Below are 18,742 nucleotides of genomic sequence, written 5' to 3' on the forward strand. Positions count from 1 at the left end.
ACAAAGAGTAGTTTTGACGACATGGAAAGCGAACCAAGCTAAAGATTTACCACCACCCTGAATAAGTCAGAGGCTTGAGCAATCCAGTCCATCTCAGTGTACCCAACACAGCAGCTAGGCCCACAATGGAAGAATGTGGGACCCATAAAGGAGCACGTGAATGAATGTGTGCAGGAGTCCATTGTAAGGGGATCCCGGAAAGACTTTTGCTGGAGCATCAGGCACAGTCTCAGTTCCCCAGGCTCTCCAGAGCTCTCCAGTGCTCAGATGGCACTTCTCTTGGGTGGACACTCAGAAATATACTTATGTGATGCCTTCACACCATGGGGAGGTTACCACCCAAAGCAGTCGCTTCCAGACAACTACTCTGCCTTGAATCAAGGAGTCTGACAGTTAGGCATCAGCCTACAACACAACAAATAAGTCCCTTCTCCTCCCTACCAGGTCCTCCTGGGGATTTAAATCCTACCTCCCTCCTGTCAGTTCCCACTCCAATTAAGCAGGTACATGGTGCCCTACTCCATGTTATGTACTTTACAGATTCTCACTGAATCTTCACAAAAGCCTTATGAACTATGTCAATGCTATTTATTATTATCTCCCTTTTATAGATGAGGAAACCAGAGAGGTAGCTACATGCTCAAGGTCACAAAACAAGTAAGCCACACAAGAGGATTATGACCCCACAGTCTGAGCTCAGAGCCTAAACACCAAACTACTAAGCTTTACCATCTCTCTCTTACCACCACTGCATCCCGCCCTGCCTCCTGACGGTCTGTCCCTCATCCACAAACCAGTCGCTCACCACTCACTCTTCCCTCCCTACACTTACCTGACTCACAGACTACTGCTGCTGTGGTCTTCCAGACTCCAGACAGGAGGAGGCAAGTCAGTCCCACTGCAGCTGCCGACTCCCACTGTCTACAGGTCATAGTGTGGCCCACCAAGGACAGCACACCGGGGATTTATTACCCTAACCCCCACTGGCTTCAACTCTACCGTGCCAAACTCATTCCCTGCCCCTGCACTGAATCATCTCCAGTCCCTCAGCCACGGTGTGGGCAACCTCCTCGATTGAGGAGGCCCAGCCCAAAGGGCTCTTCTCCTATGACCTCTTGCCTGGCTTTCCCCTAGGCACTCACAGAGCTCTTTGTCTAGAACTTATTATGGCACCTAACACACAGGGTTATAATCACACGCTTTCAAGTCTCTCTTTTCCAAGAATTCCTTACAGCACAAACCAGATCTCATTCATCTTTTGAACCTCCATTGCCTGGGCAAATAAGCTCTGGGCAAATAAGCATTCAAAAATTTTTATTGAATAAATAATTGCCCTTCATTCTAAGAGGCCATTCCAAGCAAAACTAGTGGCCAAGATCTATTAACTCCAATTCAAGTTTGTATCTGCACACACACACACATGCATGCACGCGCACACACGCACGTGCACACACATACACACACACTCCTGGGAGAAACTGGAGGTGTGTGAGTCTCAGAGCTGGGCATGCTCAGCTTCTCTTAGTTATCTGCTTGAGCAGACCCTTTTCCTAGGTTCTCAGGAAACAGAAAGCCCCAGCTGGACAGGGGACCTGACACAGATGGCTTGGAAACCCACACATTGGGGGCAAGCATAAAGTGCTGAGGAAACACTAAGAGGTCTGACTTCCCCTGGAAAAACTACAGTCAGACAGGAAATACACAGGCAGGGATGACAGGCAGGGATGGCTGGCTCTGGAGATCTGGACACATGCTCTTGCCCCTCTCCCAGTGGGACCAATCAGCCAGGACAAAGAAACCCTTGATGTCACTTGCCTGGCCTGGCCTGCTCCATGCGCCTATGCCTCAGAGCAGGCCTCCTAGTCTGTTCCTCTTTCAACAGTCTGATACCCGGAGCCACAGGTGCCAAGTTCCAGCCAGCTGGTTCCAATACCAGCCACCACCACCTCCAGCCCACCTGCCTTGTCAAGGCGGTTAGCTGTTTTCTTCACTACCCCAACCCACATCAAAGGATCATGCAGAGCTGTCCTTATGTTTTAGTTTTCCTGAAGTCAAGGAATCTTTTCTCACTCACCATCTGAGAAGGCCTGGCATTCTGAAGACCTATTGATGAGTCAACCAAAGACAGAAGCCCAGGGCTCTAAAAGTCCCCACAGATATGCTTAGCCAGTATTTGGAGAACAGCCATAGAGTCCCCACAGTGACCCTTGACCACATAACATCACTAAACATTGGTCTGAACCATCTCACTCCAGAAAAAACTAGCTGAAAAAGTGCAGAGCCAGAGCCTAGGGAGGCTGAGGATGTCTTGGGATGCAAAAGCCAAAGAGGTCTTGCCCTGTATGTACAGTCTGAGCACAAAGGCTTCTCTTTACAGACGAGCAACTCGGACCCCCGAGAACCTGCCTGACGCCCAGCCCTAACTATAGACTGGGCCCAGCAGAGGTGCTGTGCCACAAATTACTCCCCATACTTCCATTTCCTCATTTATAAAGTGGGGTGTCCCTCCTGACTGCCCCCCCTCAAGGGCCTTTGTGAGTATTAGCCAAGAAAACAGGATGAAAAGTCTCTATAGCACTCAGCAGGAAGTCTCTAATTGCTTTTTATGCACTTATGTCACTATCTGCAACATAAAAAGCCAAACACCAATCTGGTTCCTGTCACACCACCAAGACAATCAGAAAGCGCCCAAGCACTTCCCACCTCCCTTTAGAGCCAAACTCCTGCCCTAGAAGCTGGCAGGTGCCAGCCCCATTTCACAAGTGGTAGAGAGAGGTCACACAGAACAGAACAGGACAAGGTCTTACACAGGAGTGTGCTGCGCTTTCATGGAACCACAGTCTCTCATTTAGGACCATGGACACCCTAAGGGTAGCAGAGTGTCTCTTGGGCAGGCTTCAGGATCAGCAGGAACGGTCAGATAACCTGAAGCACCTGGGTAACAGGTGGGGTGGCAGCCAACTAAGCCAGCAGACCAACCCTCCTCAGAGTCTGCAGCAGGAGACTGCAGGCATCAGAGCCCACCAACGAGCTGAGCCCATGAGTGGAGAGAAGCAATGCGGGGCTCCAGAGGGACGCTCTATTTGCAGGGTCTGAACTCCACACAAGTGTCTAGAAGCACTTTTGCCCCAGGCCCCTTTAATCTAAGCCCCCAAAAGGAAAGGACCAGGATGCCTCTATACCCTAGGCCGCCTTCCAGTCCTCTCAAATCCCAGCTAAATGATGAGATCACTGAATCTGCATACTTCTGGCTGACCAACCCCAGGAGAAGGGGATAATCAGGTCCTCTATACTCCTGCTTCCATCCCTCAAAGCCCTGGGACACTTTAAAACTAGAGCGTGCCTTCTCCACACTACTTCCTTCTGTTCAAGACCCAACTTACAAACAAGGAGCCAAATGTGCAACACTCTACTCTCTACATTGTTTTATGAGATGGGTGGAAAAGTGGGTAGATAGGTTAGGGCAAAACACACACACACACACACACACACACAAAAACCCATTTCCTCCCTTTCCCCCAGTAGCAAGCTAAGTGAAACATGAACTTGACCCCCATCCTCCTTCCTTCCTGTACCCTCACCCCCTCCTACAGCCACACTCCAAGCCCCTCAACCTTCCCTAGGAGGGCAGCCACAGTCTTATTATTAACAGGTCAGTTTATTAAACATCTACAATGTATCAACACATTTGCAATGTGTAGGTATTGATGTTTTACATCAATCATCTAATTTAGTCCCCAGTGCAACCAGTTATGATTGCTGTATTATTACCTCCATTTTACAGATGGGCAAAACAAGGTTCAGAAAAGGTTATATAACTAGGCGAGGAGTATACAACCAACACACAGGCTTCAAATCCAGACCTGCCTTCAAACACTGTGCTACAATTATTGCCTGCTGGTCCCCAACATGGTTTAAAAAATACCAAGCAATCTCTATCTGGGAAGCTCCTGCCACCAACTCAGCACAGGGAGTATCACAAAGCAAGGGTGGACCTGGAGTATGATGTTCCCAGAACTGTCCCAGCTCTTTGCAACCTGTTCTTGCTCCACTTCAGAATCCAGTCTCTCAAATCACTAAAATGTTCTTCCAGTGGCTGACAGGGCACTGAGGAAGGCAGCTGCCATTTCTTGGTTCAGCAGCTCTATCAGATCTGAAGTTTGTAGTTGAGGACGGCTGCTACCACAACACCTTCCTTCCTCCCAATCTCCTCACTCATCTACACGCATGCACACCAGACCCAAGAACCTCGGTGGGAGCCTCTCCAGGGCTGTCGCTTCCTGACCCCTTTCTCCACATGCCCCTGGTTCTAGTACCCATCTCTGGGGGGTCCTTGGAGGAAACAACCCACAGCCTGGGGTTACAGAAACATCATCTGTTCACACAGGAAGGCGAGAGAGAAAGGAGGGCAGAGCTGAGTGCCCATCCGGCCACAGCTCAGGCATGCAGTGAGTGCAGTAACACACTGAAAGATCTGGGGTTTTTTCAAAATCCCCTAACCCCCTCCTCCCACTAGAGACCTGCGCAAAAGCAGCCAAGCTCAGGCCTGGCAAGGCACAGAGGCAGGAAACCAAGGGGGGAGCCACTGTCGGCTCCCTGTGGCCACCGGACACAGGACACAAAGGGCTAGACCCCAAACAGGCTACCCGCTCTGAGACAGGAGTACCTGACGCCAAGGCACTTGGACTGGCCTGTCTGGGGCCAAGCTTCAGGTGGGTGCTTCCAAGTGCAAGGGCACAGCCCCTTTACCCAAGAGCCTGCCCCGGCTTTGGGCACCGGCATAGGCCTCCAAAAACTCAGCTTTGGGACAAAAGCAGCAGCAAGTAAAAGCGGCCTTTCTCAGGCTTCGCCAAGACAGAAAGGACCACCTTCTTCTCCCTCCCCAAGCAGATGAGCAGGCCTAGCCCTGTTTCAAAACCAGCCCTACCTCAACATCTGCCTAATTTTTACCCAGGGAACCCAAAGGTTCCCTTGCAATGAAGAGCCCAGCCTTGGGACCCAGGGAATCTCGCACCGCTCTTTCTGCAGAGGGGGAGGGCAGTGACCCTCGGGCCCCGATCGCGGGCAGGGTGGGCGCAGCTTGGCTCCCCTCGCCCGCCACCGCCGCTCCTTCCCGGGACTGGAGGGGCTCGACGCCTGCCCCGCTGGACTCCAGTCCGCCAGGATTTTTTAGGCCTCAGGGAAAGACGTCTGGAGGAGTCCCCCCAGCCGGGGGAGGGGGCGTCCTATCAGGTGACCGAGGATTTGGATGATCCCCGCCCCCCAGTGAGCACCGGAGCCGAGGCGGGGGCGGGTCCAGTGGGGGTGGGGAGAGCCCAAAGTTTGCCCAAGTCGCCAGGGAGGGCCGCGGCCGCGCGCGCCTCGCCAGCCCCGCGCGCGCAGCGGGCCCGGGGGCGGCACTTACTGGCCCCCTCGATCTTGTCGGCGCCGCGGCTCCACGTGATCTGGCGCGTCTCCAGTTTGACCTGGAAGGTCTTCCGCTCGGGCCGCTGCGACTTCTTGGAGTAGAACAAAGTCATGACGGTGCCCACCTCGAGGCTGCGGCAGAGGTGCAGCACCTCGGCTTCCGAGGGCGCGCCGGGAGCGCAGCCATTGGCGCAAGGGGACGCGGCGCCCGCCATGGCTCCGACGCTGGGGGCGGCGGCGGCGGCACAAGCCGGAGGAGCCGGGAGCAGGAGGAGGAGGAGGCGGCAGCTGAGGCGGCCGGCGACCGGGACCCGGCGGCGGCTCCTGCGGGCGGACACGGGGCGGAGCCTAAACACCGAAGGCGGGGCGGCCCGAGGATCCGCCCCGCCCGCGCGCCAGGAACAAAGGCGCCCGCGCGCCCGTGGGGAGGACCCCCGCCCCCGGCCCACCGCGCCTGCGCCCCGCGACCCCCGGCCAGGCCGCAAGCGGGGGCGCGGGGCGCCATGGTACGCCCCGCTCTCAAGCAATCCGTCCGTCGCTCGGCCCCGCAGAGCTTCCTCACGCGACCCCGGCAGGGCGCGGGGCCTCCACCGGCCCCGTCACGCACGGCAGCCCCGCCCACAGGCTGCAGGCCCGCGACCGACCGGCCCGTCAGTCAGGCGCTCGTGCACGCGAAGCCACCCGCCCACTGTCCCGCACAGGCCCGACCGCAGCCTCCGCGCCGCCCGCACAGCCACCTGGAGAAGATGTGAGGGTGCGACGCGCCCCTCGGGTCCGCCTGGCCAAACCCAATTACCTGGGCGAATTGCCCGGCGGAGGGAACCGGGCCAGGCCGGGCCGCCTCACACCCGCGGCGGCGGCGGCGGCGGCGGCGGCGGCGGAGGCGGGTTCTCCGCGCGCCCTCTTCGGGGAGGAGTGGGGGCGGGGCATCCCGAGGATTGGTCAGCGGGCTCTGATGGACAGCGTTCTGTCCCGCCCCCTCCCCCTGCCCGCGCAGAGCTGGCCCACAGGCCGCCCTTGCGAAGGCGAACCCCACGTCCGTCCTGCCCTTGCGTAGGTGCCCTTCCTCGGAGAAGCGCTTCGGGCGTGAGCATCCCCCGCAGGGCTCGTTAAACCCGCGCCCGCGCTGTCTGGAGACCTGACCTGTAGCCCCCAGCGGCCCTGTCTCTCTCCCTCTCTTGGCGTTGCCCGTTGCTCCTCGCCCTCGTTCCCCACGAGGCAGGACGCAGGTCGGATCCGTGAGGCGGGCTCAGGCCCTGCCTCACACCCCTCCTGCAGGTGCGCTCCTGAACTTTGGTTTTCCTGACCTCGCTCTGGACTCTGTCCTGGGCCAGTACCCATAGCGACCTGACTTCACGCAGTGCGCCGGTACCAGTGCCTCCACCTCCACGTCCCACTGTCCGCACCACGTTGCTACCTAATGCGGCTGCCTCACCCACACTCCCACACGGCTCCCCAGCCTTCGCTTTCTCAGAACATGGCACCAAACTCCTCTCGATTGCATAAGCCAAAAACCTGGCCAGTAACCTCGATTCCTCTGTCTGCCCCAGGTCAGATCCACCGAGGCCTGTTCACTTTGCCTGCAAGCCCACCAGGCCGTGGCCTCTCTCACCTGCGTCTGTTCTCCATGTTTAAATCTTTTAAAAGAAATAAAACCATGATCACCTACCTCTGGTCTACTATTCTCCCGCCCTGAGTGGCACACAGCAGGTTCTGATGGGCCTGGCCCCTTCCTATCTCCTGGCTTCTTCACTCTCTCTCCTCCCGTCAGCAGGCTTCTGTCTGGAATCATTCACCCTCTTCGTCTTCCTGAATGCTGTGAAAACTGAGGACATCTGCGGTCATGGGGAGGCATGCCTGACACGTGTTGCGCCAGGTGCTGCATTTCAGAGAGGCGCGGCCCAGCAGAGCTTTCCGGAGAAAGATCCAGGTGAGTTGGGATTTGTGAGGACAGGAGAGCATGTGTTCAGGCAACCGCACCCAGTACTAGGTGTGTGGAGCTGCCTCTGACTATCTCGCGGTGGTAGTAACTTGCGTGTGTGTGCATGCTCCTGCACTTTTGGTTCCTTCAAGTGTGGCCCCTAAGGCTCACAGCACTAGGCTCCTGTCAACTAAGGGCCAGCGGGGGAGCTGAGATGGACTGCCACCTAGTGACAAGCCTTTGAAGTGGGAGGCAGGCTGATCCTGATCACACGTGGTCCTCATAATCACCCTCTAATCAGGGACACTGGTCCCCAGTTTACTGATGAGGACGTTCAGAGAAGTTCTACATGACTTACCGAGCGGCCACGTCACTCACAACTGGGGACTTGAACCTATCCACCTCTGTTTTCTGCCTCACAAGAGGGCCTCTGGCTTAGGTAAGTCCTGGTGGTGAGCAGTCAGTGGGCATGAGGCTAGATGGCTACTGGCACAGGGAACCTGGCAGAACATTAGTGGTCAGAGCGTGGCTTGTACTCAAAGTGCCGCTGTCGCTGAGCTGCGAAGCGTGAGGAGAACAGGAGATCCAGCCCAGCCCCTCGGGGGATTAACAGACCTTAAACAAATAAGCACTCTGTTCTGTAAAGACACTTGTGATGAGGGCTCCAGAGGAAAAGAACAGATGAAAGAAAACACAGTGAGGTTGCCAGTGCGGCAGCTCACTAGGCTAATCCTCCGCCTGCGGCGCTGGCACACCGGGTTCTAGTCCCGGTCGGGGCGCCAGATTCTGTCCCGGTTGCTCCTCTTCCAGTCCAGCTCTCTGCTGTGTCCCGGGAAGGCAGTGGAGGGTGGCCCAGGTGCTTGGGCTCTGCACCCGCATGGGAGACCAGGAGGAAGCACCTGGCTCCTGAATCGGCGCAGCATGCCAGCCATAGCAGCCATTTGGGGGGGTGAACCAACAGAAGGAAGACCTTTCTCTCTGTCTCTCTCTCTCTTACTAACTCTGCCTGTTTAAAAAAAAAGAAGAAGAAGAAAAGAAAACACAGTGAGGAGGCCTCCCTGTGGCTCCGCAGAGGTCAGATGGGAAGGAGTAGGTGGCTGGGTGAGCTGTTAAAAGTTGATTGGAGGAAGGTACTTTCCAGGCAGGAGGCCAGAAAGAGGTGGTTAAGTTTAGTGAAGGCTGGAGTTTCTTCAGTGAAGGAGAGTGTGTGGGGGAGGGGTGAGCAGTGAGTAGAGCCCCTCCCTGCCTGTCTGGTCTTGTCCATTTTCCTATGAGGCACCTAAGTGCTGCAGTTCTTTCCAAGCTTCCTGTGCCAACTGCAGCGACCTACAGGCTGTGATGCGCCTTTGAAATAGGTTCCTCTCTTCTGGGAGCTTCCCAACATGTAGCCCCAGGCTTCCGTGCCTTCACTCTTGCCTCTGTGGCAGGACCCCAGGGGCTGCCAACAGGAGCCTGAGTTTTCAGTCTGCTGCCAGACTTTAGTCACTGAACAGGGTCCCATTTTCCTCTTGGGACTTCTGGGCCAGCATCCCAGGGCTCAGGTGCCTCTTGCCATCAGAGGAGGTTCAGGAAAAGCAGGGCACACAAAGGGTGTGGCTGGGGTGTGGGCTTCCCCCAGCTCAGCATCTCTCTGGGTGTGTGGGTGTTGCTGGCAGTGCCTGCAGCTGCACTGTCTGAGAGGAGCAGCCTTGCACCCACACAAGGCACACGCCTGTGACATCATCCAGGCTAGCCTTGCATGGGCCTATTTCTGCTAACACTCATGCTTCAGCATGCCCTGGCCTATATCACGCCTGGGCCTGGAGCCTGGGGAGAGTCCCAGCCCTCTTCTGGCCCTGTTGGCTTGGCCTTGCAGCTGTTTTTTTGTGGTGGTTGTTGTTGTTTTTTGTTTTTTAAGATTTTATTTGAGAGGTAGAATTACAGAGAGAGAGAGAGAGAGAGACAGAGGGAAAGGTCTTCCATCTGCTGGTTCACTCCCCAAATGACCACAATGGCCGGACCTGAGCCGATCCAAAGCCAGAAGCCTCTTCCAGGTCTCCATGTGGGTGTAGGGACCCAAGCACTTGAGCCATCTTCCATTGCTTTCTCAGGCCATAGAAGAGAGCTGGATAGAAAGAGGAGAAGCTGGGACATGAACCGGTGCCCATATGGGATGCAGGCTCCGCAGGTGGAATCTTAGCATATTACAACACAGCGCCGGCCTCCCAGCTGGTTTTTAATAACCGTTCAGAGCAGTGGTTGGCATATAGTAAACACTGCATATCTGCTTTGTACATATTGTCTCATTTCTTCCTCATTACAACTGTATTGGACAAGTGTTCATATTATTCCCATTTCACAGGTGAAAAACTGAGGCCCAGAGGAAAGTACGAGACATGCCCGTGGTCACACAGCTAATGGGTGGCAGAGACAAGATTAAAACTTAGTCTGGTTCTTGAGTCAGTACTATGCTGCCTCCCATATATATGGACAACATATTGTGTACCCTCACAATACGTTTCCCAATCATCCCTACCTAATATGTTTTCTGTTTTTCACGAGTTTGTTCAGTGTTGTCACAGATGGGTTCTTTGGGAAGCAGACTCTGACAGGTTAGTGTGCAGTGTCTATCAGCGAGTGCCCCTGGGCCCAGCGCTTTGGAGGGGGACAGGAAAGGGCATAGGGAGAAATGAAGTTGCGAGGCAGCTTTGCCACACATCTCTCTGCAGCTGGGGTACTCTTGGGCTGGTAGCTAAAGGTTTTCTGCTGGCACCTCACTCTGCCCACCACAGATGTATTCTTGTCCAGACAGACCTTGAAAGGAAGTTTAGAGTACTTAAAGAACAAAAATACCGTTCTTTGGAAATGGGATATGAGACCTTGAGGAGGACTGTGCAGTGGTTACATGGGTTAACATAGCTGTGGCAATTGAGGATCCAATGTGGCTGAACTTCCTGGTAGCCAAAGCAGTACCTCTTTCTATTCTGATAACCAGTTCCTTGAGGGTAAAAGTTATCCTGGGGTTGAATTACAAAAGTTTCTCATTTGGATGCTTCCTTGATTGAAATAGTGGAGAATGTTCTCAACAGCTTAGTTACAAATGCTAACACAGTTTTCATTTGTCCTTTGAAATGCCCTTGAGTGAATAAGGAAAGCATAATATAAAAGTATATCTCAACAGAGCCCCTTCCAGTGTCTAATTTGATTGATGCATAAACCTATGTTCCTTTTCTTCCAACTGTTCTTTAATTTCTTTTTTTAAAGGTTTTTTATTTATTTTTATTTATTTATTTTTATTTTTAGACAGGCAGAGTGGACAGTGAGAGAGAGAGACAGAGAGAAAGGTCTTCCTTTGCTGTTGGTTCACTCTCCAATGGCCGCCGCAGCCGGCATGCTGCAGCCGGCGCACCGCGCTGATCCGATGGCAGGAGCCAGGTGCTTCTCCTGGTCTCCCATGGGGTGCAGGGCCCAAGCACTTGGGCCATCCTCCACTGCACTCCCTGGCCACAGCAGAGAGCTGGCCTGGAAGAGGGGCAACCGGGACAGAATCCGGCGCCCCGACCGGGACTAGAACCCGGTGTGCCGGCGCCGCAAGGTGGAGGATTAGACTAGTGAGCCGCGGCGCCGGCTCAACTGTTCTTTAATTTCTACTGTGCCTTTTGCTTGCTGTCTGTATGGTGACCCTCTCTGGGCTGGTGAGCCAGCCTGCACCTCATCCAGAACTTTCTAAGTACTTGCCTCAGTGCGCTTTGAGCTGCACCCAAACCTGCTCTTTAGGCTCTCGACCCCTGGCCCCAGCATCTCCATAGGCCTAACACTTCTTCGGACATGCCCTTCTGCTTTCTTCTTCATTTGGGATGTGTGTAGCTCAGTCCCTCAGGAGTCCTGTTTTCTCTTGCTCAAGGCAAACCTCATGCCTGGCCCAGCCATTCCCAGGGAATCTGCTCACTCCAGACTTTTGCTACCTCCATGCTGATGGGACTCAGAGAGGCTCTCCAGCTGGGTTCCAGACACCCTTACTCCTGGGGTGAGCAGACATACTGTAAATCCTTCACTGAAAGAAGAGGGAAACCCTTGCCAATCAGTGACTCAGGAAGGAGCCAACGTGCTTTCTCCTCTCTCTTCTAGCAAACTTCCCTGATCTGCCTCTGGAGCACTTAGCACAGCTGCATCAGACCATTCCCTACTGCAGTACAGGCACAGAAATGCCAAGAGCCAAGGACAGTAGAGTGTGCTAAGGGCTCCTGGAGCACTAAGAAGGCACTCTTGACCTCCACCAGAACTGTTGGTGGCTGTGGAGAGAAACAGAAGTGACAGACAGCATTTATGAGGATATGCCAGCTCCAAACAAGGTGAACTACTGTTTTCATAAGGGTATTCCAAGGTGCTTTCTGGTTTTTTTGCAACTAAAATATTAATGTTTTTAGAGATGCATGATTCAAATGTCCACGTATAAGTTTGTATTTAAAGTATTTATAATTGATAAATTTTGGTTTTTCTGTAACTTGCAGAAATACATTCTTTACATGAACCTTTGATTTCTATGTATTTTTCACCATGAGAGCCACTTTTTGAGTCATTTAATATAATTTCTCAAAGTACATCACCTTTACTGTCTTCTAAGGCTTTTTTGTTTGTTTAACTCTCTGCAGATTTGCAGAGGCACAGGCAGAGAGAAAAAGAGGTCTTCCATTTGATGATTCGCTCCCCAAATGGCGGGAGCTGCACTGATCCGAAGCCAGGAGCCAGGAGCTTCATCTGGGTCTCCCACCTGGGTGCAGGGATCCCAGCACTTGGGCCATCCTCTGCTGCTTTCCCAAGTGGAGTAGCCTGGACTAAAAGCAGCACACACATGGCATCATGTTGTTGCAGGCAGCAGCTTTTCCCACTATACCACAACACAGACCCCTCTAAGTTGTTTGAAAGAACATTTTTGCAAAATTTGCTTTGAGGAATGTATATAAATACATCAATTTTATTTTCAAAGAATTATTTTATTTATTTGAAAGAATTAGAGAGTGAGAGGTCTTCCATTCTGCTGGTTACTCCCCAAATGACTGCAATAGCCAGAGCTGAGCTGATCTGAAGCCAGGAGCCAGAAGCTTTTTCGGCGTTTCCCACGTGGGTGCAGAGGCCCAAGCACCTGGGCCATCTTCTATTGCTTTCCCAGGCCATCACAAGAGCAGCCAGGACTTGAATTGGTGCCCATATGGGATGCCCACACTGCAGGTTGGGGCTTTAACCTGCTGTGCCACAGCGCCGGCCAAGACATCCATTTTAAGTGTAGTTTGATGAGCTTTGACAAATCTATACCCTCATATAACCACCACCCAGTCAAGTTAGAAGAGCATTTCCATTATGCCTGTGCTAGCAGTCTCCCCAGCCCTTATCCAGCAACCAGTAATTTACTTGGTCACTAAAGTTAGTTTCGCCTATTCTAGAGTTTGATGTAAATAGAATCAGGTATATACTTGTGTCTACTTTTTGATTCAGTGTATTGCTGCAAAGAGAATACTTTACTTGGAAGGCAGAGAGAAAATCTCCCAACTGTTGGTTCACTCCCTAAATGCTCTCAACAGCTGGAGCTAGGCCAGGTCAAAGCCAGGAATTCAATCTGGGTCTTACACATGGGTAGCAGGGACCTAACTACTTGAGACATCAGGTGCTGCCTCCCAGGGAACACATTAGCAGGAAGCTGCAATTGGGAGCAAAGCTAGGACTTGAACCCAGGCATTCCAACATGGAATGCAGGCTTCCCAAGTGGCATCTTTACCACAGTACCACATGTCTACTCCAGATATTTTTTTCAATCAGTATATGATGCTGGCACTAGACATAATTCAGCTTAAGCATAATTATCTTTTAATATAATCCAGATGAATATTAACAATATTCTTTTTATTTTGACAGGTGGACAGTGAGAGAGAGAGAAAGGTCTTCCTTTGCCGTTGGTTCACCCCCTAATAGCCGCTGCACTGCGGCTGGTGCACCGCGCTGATCCGAAGCCAAGAGCTTCTCCTGGTCTCCCATGCAGGTGCAGGGCCCAAGCACTTGGGCCATCCTCCACTGCCTTCCCGGGCCACAGCAGAGAGAGCTGGACTGGAAGAGGAGAAGCCGGGACAGAACTGGTGCCCCAGCCAGGACTAGAACCTGGGGTGCCGGCGCCGTAGGCGGAAGATTAGCCTAGTGAGCAACGGCGCTGGCAAACAATATTCTTTAAACATTGTGTGAAGAATCTCAAGTGTGTTTAGGTTGTAAACAGCATAGTTTAGTGAATATCAGTCACAAACCCATCAGCTTCCAAAATCATGAATTACTGGGGCCGGCGCCGTGGCTCACTTGGTTAATCCTCCACCTGAGGTGCTGGTATCCAATATGGGTGCTGGCTTCTAGTCCCGGTTGCTCCTCTTCCAGTCCAGCTCTCTGCTGTGGCCCAGAAAGTCAGTGGAGGATGGCCCAAGTGCTTGGGCCCTGCACCCGCATGGGAGACCAGGAGAAAGCACCTGGCTCCTGGCTCTGGATCGGCGCAGTGCGCCAGCTGCAGTGTGCCAGCCAGCCGTGGCGACCATTTGGGGGGTGAACCAACGGAAGGAAGACCTTTCTCTGTGTCTTTCTAATTCTGTCAAATAAATAAAAAAAATCATGAATTACTGACCACTGTTGCTTCAGGCCAAACTCTCCTGGTCATTTTCATAAAAATTCTGATTCTATCATGTTATTCATAAATATTTGTTTTCTAAAAATATTATGTATTATGTACACATTATCAATAGAATTATCAATTTGAAAAAAAAAATAGTGATCTTCATGAGGATTGTCTATGTGGAGTACTTGGGATTGTGAGAAATACTAAGTTTGTGCTACATTTCTTTGCCTGTTTACTGATTTTGTCTTTTAAGTATCCAAAACTAGCTTGACTGAGGTCATTCCAGGATAACATGTTTTCTCAAAAAAGTGCTTTTCAGTTCAGTACAAGTTGAGAGTGTCTCATTATATGAGTATGAGGGAATTTTTAAGGCCTCAATTTTCTTTTCTCCTGTATTCAATGTGTATGGTATTTAGAAAGTGACTAAAGAGTTGGCAATTACTGGATGTATGAGATAACGACATGAAGGATGATAATTACCCTGGTGTCTGGGTTGGGGGCTTGCAGGTGTGGTGCTTTTCACTGAGATGGCTTGGAGCAGTGGGAACTGAACCCATTTCCAGGGATGTGGAGATTGAAGTGCCCATGGACTTCCTTTGTAGAGATGTAGTTGGCGGCATGTCTGGAGCTCACGGAGGAACTATTGGCTGGAGATAGGAGTCATCACCCTCAGGTGTGAACAGAATTAGCTAGTGAGACAAGAACCACGGCACCTACGTACCCCTATTAAAAGAAGTGACTCAGCAACAGCCTGATTTAAAAAAGAAGTGGTCAACAGCATCTAGCACCATAAAGAGCTTAAGATCCAGAAAGAACCTGTTGATTTGGTCACTTAGTCATTGGCAGTTGTGGTTAGAGCCAAGGGAGGGAACTGGGGGCAGATGGGACAGAAGCTAGCTGCAGTGGGTGGGGAATGACCGGGTGGTGTAGATGACTCATGGCAGGTGCTTGTTTGTAGAATGAAGGAGAGGGAGAGGGGGGTAGCTGCAAAGTGCTGGGGTTGGTAAATTTTTTCAGTTTTAAATGCGGTAAACACCTGAGGTAGATTTGATGGCTTTTGGCAAGGAGAGCAGACAGGACGCGCTGACCGGTTATGAGGCTGCACCCAGATGTCTGGTGTGGATAGCAGTGGGAGCTATCCCTACTGGCCCACAGCTGGGTTCAGGCAGCATGGAAGGGTCTTACCAGAAAGAATTTCAGATCTTGCCCATGTGGCCAAGCATGGATGGAAGTGAGATCTACCAGATGATTAGTTAGGCAAGTTAGCAAGTCTTTCAAAGCATTTTCCATCTATTCCCCCCCACCCCCACCCCATCCATCCAGCCTCTTCTCTCATCCCCAGTGGCCAGGACAACTTCGCATTCTCTGGCTTTGCTCTCCTGTGGGCACTTCACATCCTGCCCTTCACAGTTGTATTGACTAGCATATTGTTGCCATGTCATCTGCCTTTGAAGATTTGCAGGGGATTCCTTGTCAGCGAACAATACTGGCAGCTTCTCAGGCAGGTGGTTTGCCTGCCAAACCTCCTGTTCCTGATTTCTAGTTGTGGACTAAGGTTGTCCCCTAGTCATGCCATGTACTGCTTAAGTCCCAGATGTCCAATCCACTTTGTCACCCACCCAACCACCACAGCAAATCAACTGGAAACCAAAGAACCTCTGTTGCTATTCCTTAGATTCTACATTCTAGCTACCTCGACACCGTAGAACTCAAAAATACCTGGCTATGGTATCTTGTTCCTGAGAATGACAGCTACAAAACCATTTTTTATTTATTCCCTGGTGGATGTGATCTCCCTCACTAGTCAATGAAATACAAGCTGTCTAGGACTTCCAGAATTCTGTTTTGAGCCCAGCACCAGCCCTGTCCTGGGCTCTAGGAAGAACCAAGACCAACAGAGAGAGAGGTGGATTTCTTCCTTGAATACATGCTAGCAAGCTAGACCACTGTGGTTTGAGAAGTTTGCATTCCATCTGGTGTACTGGTGTAGTACCTTTAATTTTTACTATCCTGTCTGTAAACTCTGCCACACAAACAAATCCAGAGAAGCTTTTTTTTTTTTTTTTTTTTTGACAGGCAGAGTGGACAGTGAGAGAGAGAGACAGAGAGAGAAAGGTCTTCCTTTGCCGTTGGTTCACCCTCCAATGGCCGCCGCTGCAGCCGGCGCACCGCGCTGATCCTGGCAGGAGCCAGGAGCCAGGTGCTTTTCCTGGTCTCCCATGGGGTGCAGGGCCCAAGCACCTGGGCCATCCTCCACTGCACTCCCTGGCCATAGCAGAGAGCTGGCCTGGAAGAGGGGCAACCGGGACAGAATCCGGCGCCCCAACCGGGACTAGAACCCGGTGTGCCGGCGCCGCAAGGTGGAGGATTAGCCTATTGAGCCACGGCGCCGGCTCAGAGAAGCTTCTTTAAGCTCTCTGAAAATTAACTCAACAACACCTGTTCTATCCTGCCAATAAACATTGCCCACACCAGACTTTTAGATAGTTCTTGCGGATTTTCTGTACCTCCCTTAATTTCTAGGCCTGCCTGTCTTATCTAGAGCTGTGGAGTCTGGATCCCCTTCACCTCATATCCATCGCAGGAGGGATATACCCCCTTCTAGGCCAGACCCCATCTGCTCCCACTTTGCTGACCTCAGTAATAAAAAAAAATTCCAGACTAAGTCGCAGTCCCAGGGCCCTAATTCTGGTCTGGGGCCCTTGGTAACAAAGAGGCAGACACTAAATTTCCGTTAAGTTGTAGGAATTTATTTTAAATAACCTACAGTTGATTAAAAGGGAATTCATGATAAAAATAGAAGATACTTGAGGAAAGATGTGGGAAATGGACTCTGCACACACGCTAAACTAACAATGCCTCTAAAACTAATGATTATAGCAAAAAATGTCTTCACATTAAAATTCTGCTTTTTATGTTTTTTCCCATTTTTTACACAATTACAAAAGAAAAAAATAAAAGCCCTAAAATCTTGATTATTTTTCCTTTTTTTTGGACCAAATACTCATTTTCCTCTAAATTTACTGACCTGTGGAACTTTTTATACCATAAAATCTTTCAAGTGAAAGACTGGGGTTTAAAAACAAAAAGATGGGACATCTTAAAGGGTACAGAGAATGCTCAGAACAAAGGATGATGGGAAAATGGTTTCAGTCACTGATTATTTCATTATCCTTAGACTCACTCGCCCTTCATCCCTCCCCAACCCAATCTACACGATCTTTAAGATCAAGAAAAAGGTTTAAATATTTTAAAATAATTAAAAAGAAATAAAAATTCACATTTAAAAAGGAACACTCAAGTCAGGAAATATTTTCCCATCATGCTTTTCTGTGAATAGGTGTCTGAACCAAAACACTGCCGATGTCACGACGGCTTCAAGTTTAATGAAAACTGATTCCCATGACAATAGAGAGTGACAACTCTAACAGGTGCGCTGGGTTTTTGTTCTACTTAATTTTAATTCCTGAAACAGGGGAGAGGGAAGGGAGTTTAGGAATTCATTTCTATTAAAATATAGAAGTTATTGCAAAACCCTAACTGTAAAAACGCACCAATATAATCGGACTTCGCATACAGTAGCTAAGAGAATCCAAACATTTCAGTGAAACAGTGAATTTGTCTGGCAGATTGCTGACAAATTCCCATCCACTTGCCCTCTTGAAAATAAAAACAAAATTCAAAACAAATCATACAGCTAGAATTTTGATATCTGAAATATTTTTTAAATAAGTTGTCCATAGGACAACTGGCTCAGCTCTCCCTTATAATATCTCCAGGTTTATCTTTTCGCAAAGATGGTTTGTTAAGACTTGCTGCCTCTCTCCCTCAAGTGTGAGGGCAAGTGAGGCTCACAGTTTTTCCATCTTCCCCAAACCACACTGTTCCTTTTCACAGAACCCTGCCCTTTCAGACTGGCTAAAACTCGTAGTCCTCATCAGCCATGTCGATGGCCCAGGCAAATTTCTCCCGCTGGGTTTTATTGTAAATTTTCTCAATTGGGATGCCCCACTTCTTGCACCTGCAAACAAAGGAGAAGGGGAATTAGTGTGATTCAGAGAGCAATGGCCGAGACTTGAAGTATAGGTTCAGATGTGCCACAGCTAGTAAGTAGTGGAGCTAAAATTTGAACCCAGCATGGCTCTTTACCACTGTACCATAGATACTGCCTCTTAAGAGCTAACTAAACCTCTCCTGTAACATCAAACTAAGCAAAAAGGGTAAAAAATCTGGGTGGAACCTCTGGCCTAGAACAGGTGTGAGTGCAGGCACAGAGAACTTAAGCCTTTGCTATACCTTTTTGTGTAGGTTGTTCAGATCTGTATTCTCATTTCTATACTTTTTCCTGCCATTCTTCCTCAACTTGCAAAGATTACATTGAAAAGTTATGAAAGTGTAGATGGACAAGCTCTTCTATTTTTTCCTTCAGTAAGGGCAAATGATTTCCATTCCTGGAGCCAGCGCTGTGGCACAGTGGGTAAAGTCTCCGCCTGCAGTGCTGCCATCCCATATGGGACCTGGTTCAAGTTCTGGCTGCTCCACTTCTAGTCCAGCTCTCTGTTATGGACTGGGAAAGCATCAGAAGATGGTCCAAGTTCTTGGGCCCCAGCACCCGTGTGGGAGACCCAGAAAAGCTCCAGGCTCCTGGCTTCGGGTCAGCCCAGCCCCAGCTGTTGCAGCCATTTGGGGAATGAACCAGAAGATGGAAGATCTCTTTCTCTGCCTCTCTCTAACTCTTTCAAGGAAATAAATTAATAGTTTCCATTCCTGTCCAAAAATTTCATAAGGAT

General features: G+C 50.8%; 2 protein-coding genes across 8 annotated transcripts in view; both read right to left on the minus strand.

The window, feature by feature from the left end:
* Positions 1–7,091, minus strand: part of PLCG1 (phospholipase C gamma 1) — a 41,029-nt gene extending 33,938 nt beyond the window's left edge. For 3 of the 6 annotated variants that reach the window (XM_051846102.2, XM_051846099.2, XM_051846101.2), the window contains exons 1-2: positions 6,203–6,327; positions 5,405–5,730 (exon numbers count right to left, since the gene is read on the minus strand). In XM_051846102.2, the coding sequence (XP_051702062.1) occupies positions 5,405–5,621 (217 nt within the window). In that variant the 5' untranslated portion in view covers positions 5,622–5,730; positions 6,203–6,327. Of the gene's footprint in view, positions 1–5,404; positions 5,731–6,143; positions 6,159–6,202; positions 6,329–7,075 lie in introns of those variants that run through there. The other 3 variants (XM_070051835.1, XM_051846103.2, XM_051846100.1) reach the window with 3 other exon arrangements.
* A 9,589-nt stretch (positions 7,092–16,680) lies between these two features.
* The window catches only part of TOP1 (DNA topoisomerase I), a 98,240-nt gene continuing 96,178 nt past the window's right edge, over positions 16,681–18,742 (minus strand). For both annotated transcript variants that reach the window (XM_008274436.4, XM_070051842.1), the window contains one exon: positions 16,681–17,973. In XM_008274436.4, coding sequence (XP_008272658.1) covers positions 17,871–17,973 — 103 coding nt within the window. In that variant the 3' untranslated portion in view covers positions 16,681–17,870. The remainder of the gene's footprint in view (positions 17,974–18,742) is intronic.

This window comes from Oryctolagus cuniculus, chromosome 11 (genome assembly GCF_964237555.1).
Source record: "Oryctolagus cuniculus chromosome 11, mOryCun1.1, whole genome shotgun sequence".
NCBI lineage: Eukaryota > Metazoa > Chordata > Mammalia > Lagomorpha > Leporidae > Oryctolagus > Oryctolagus cuniculus.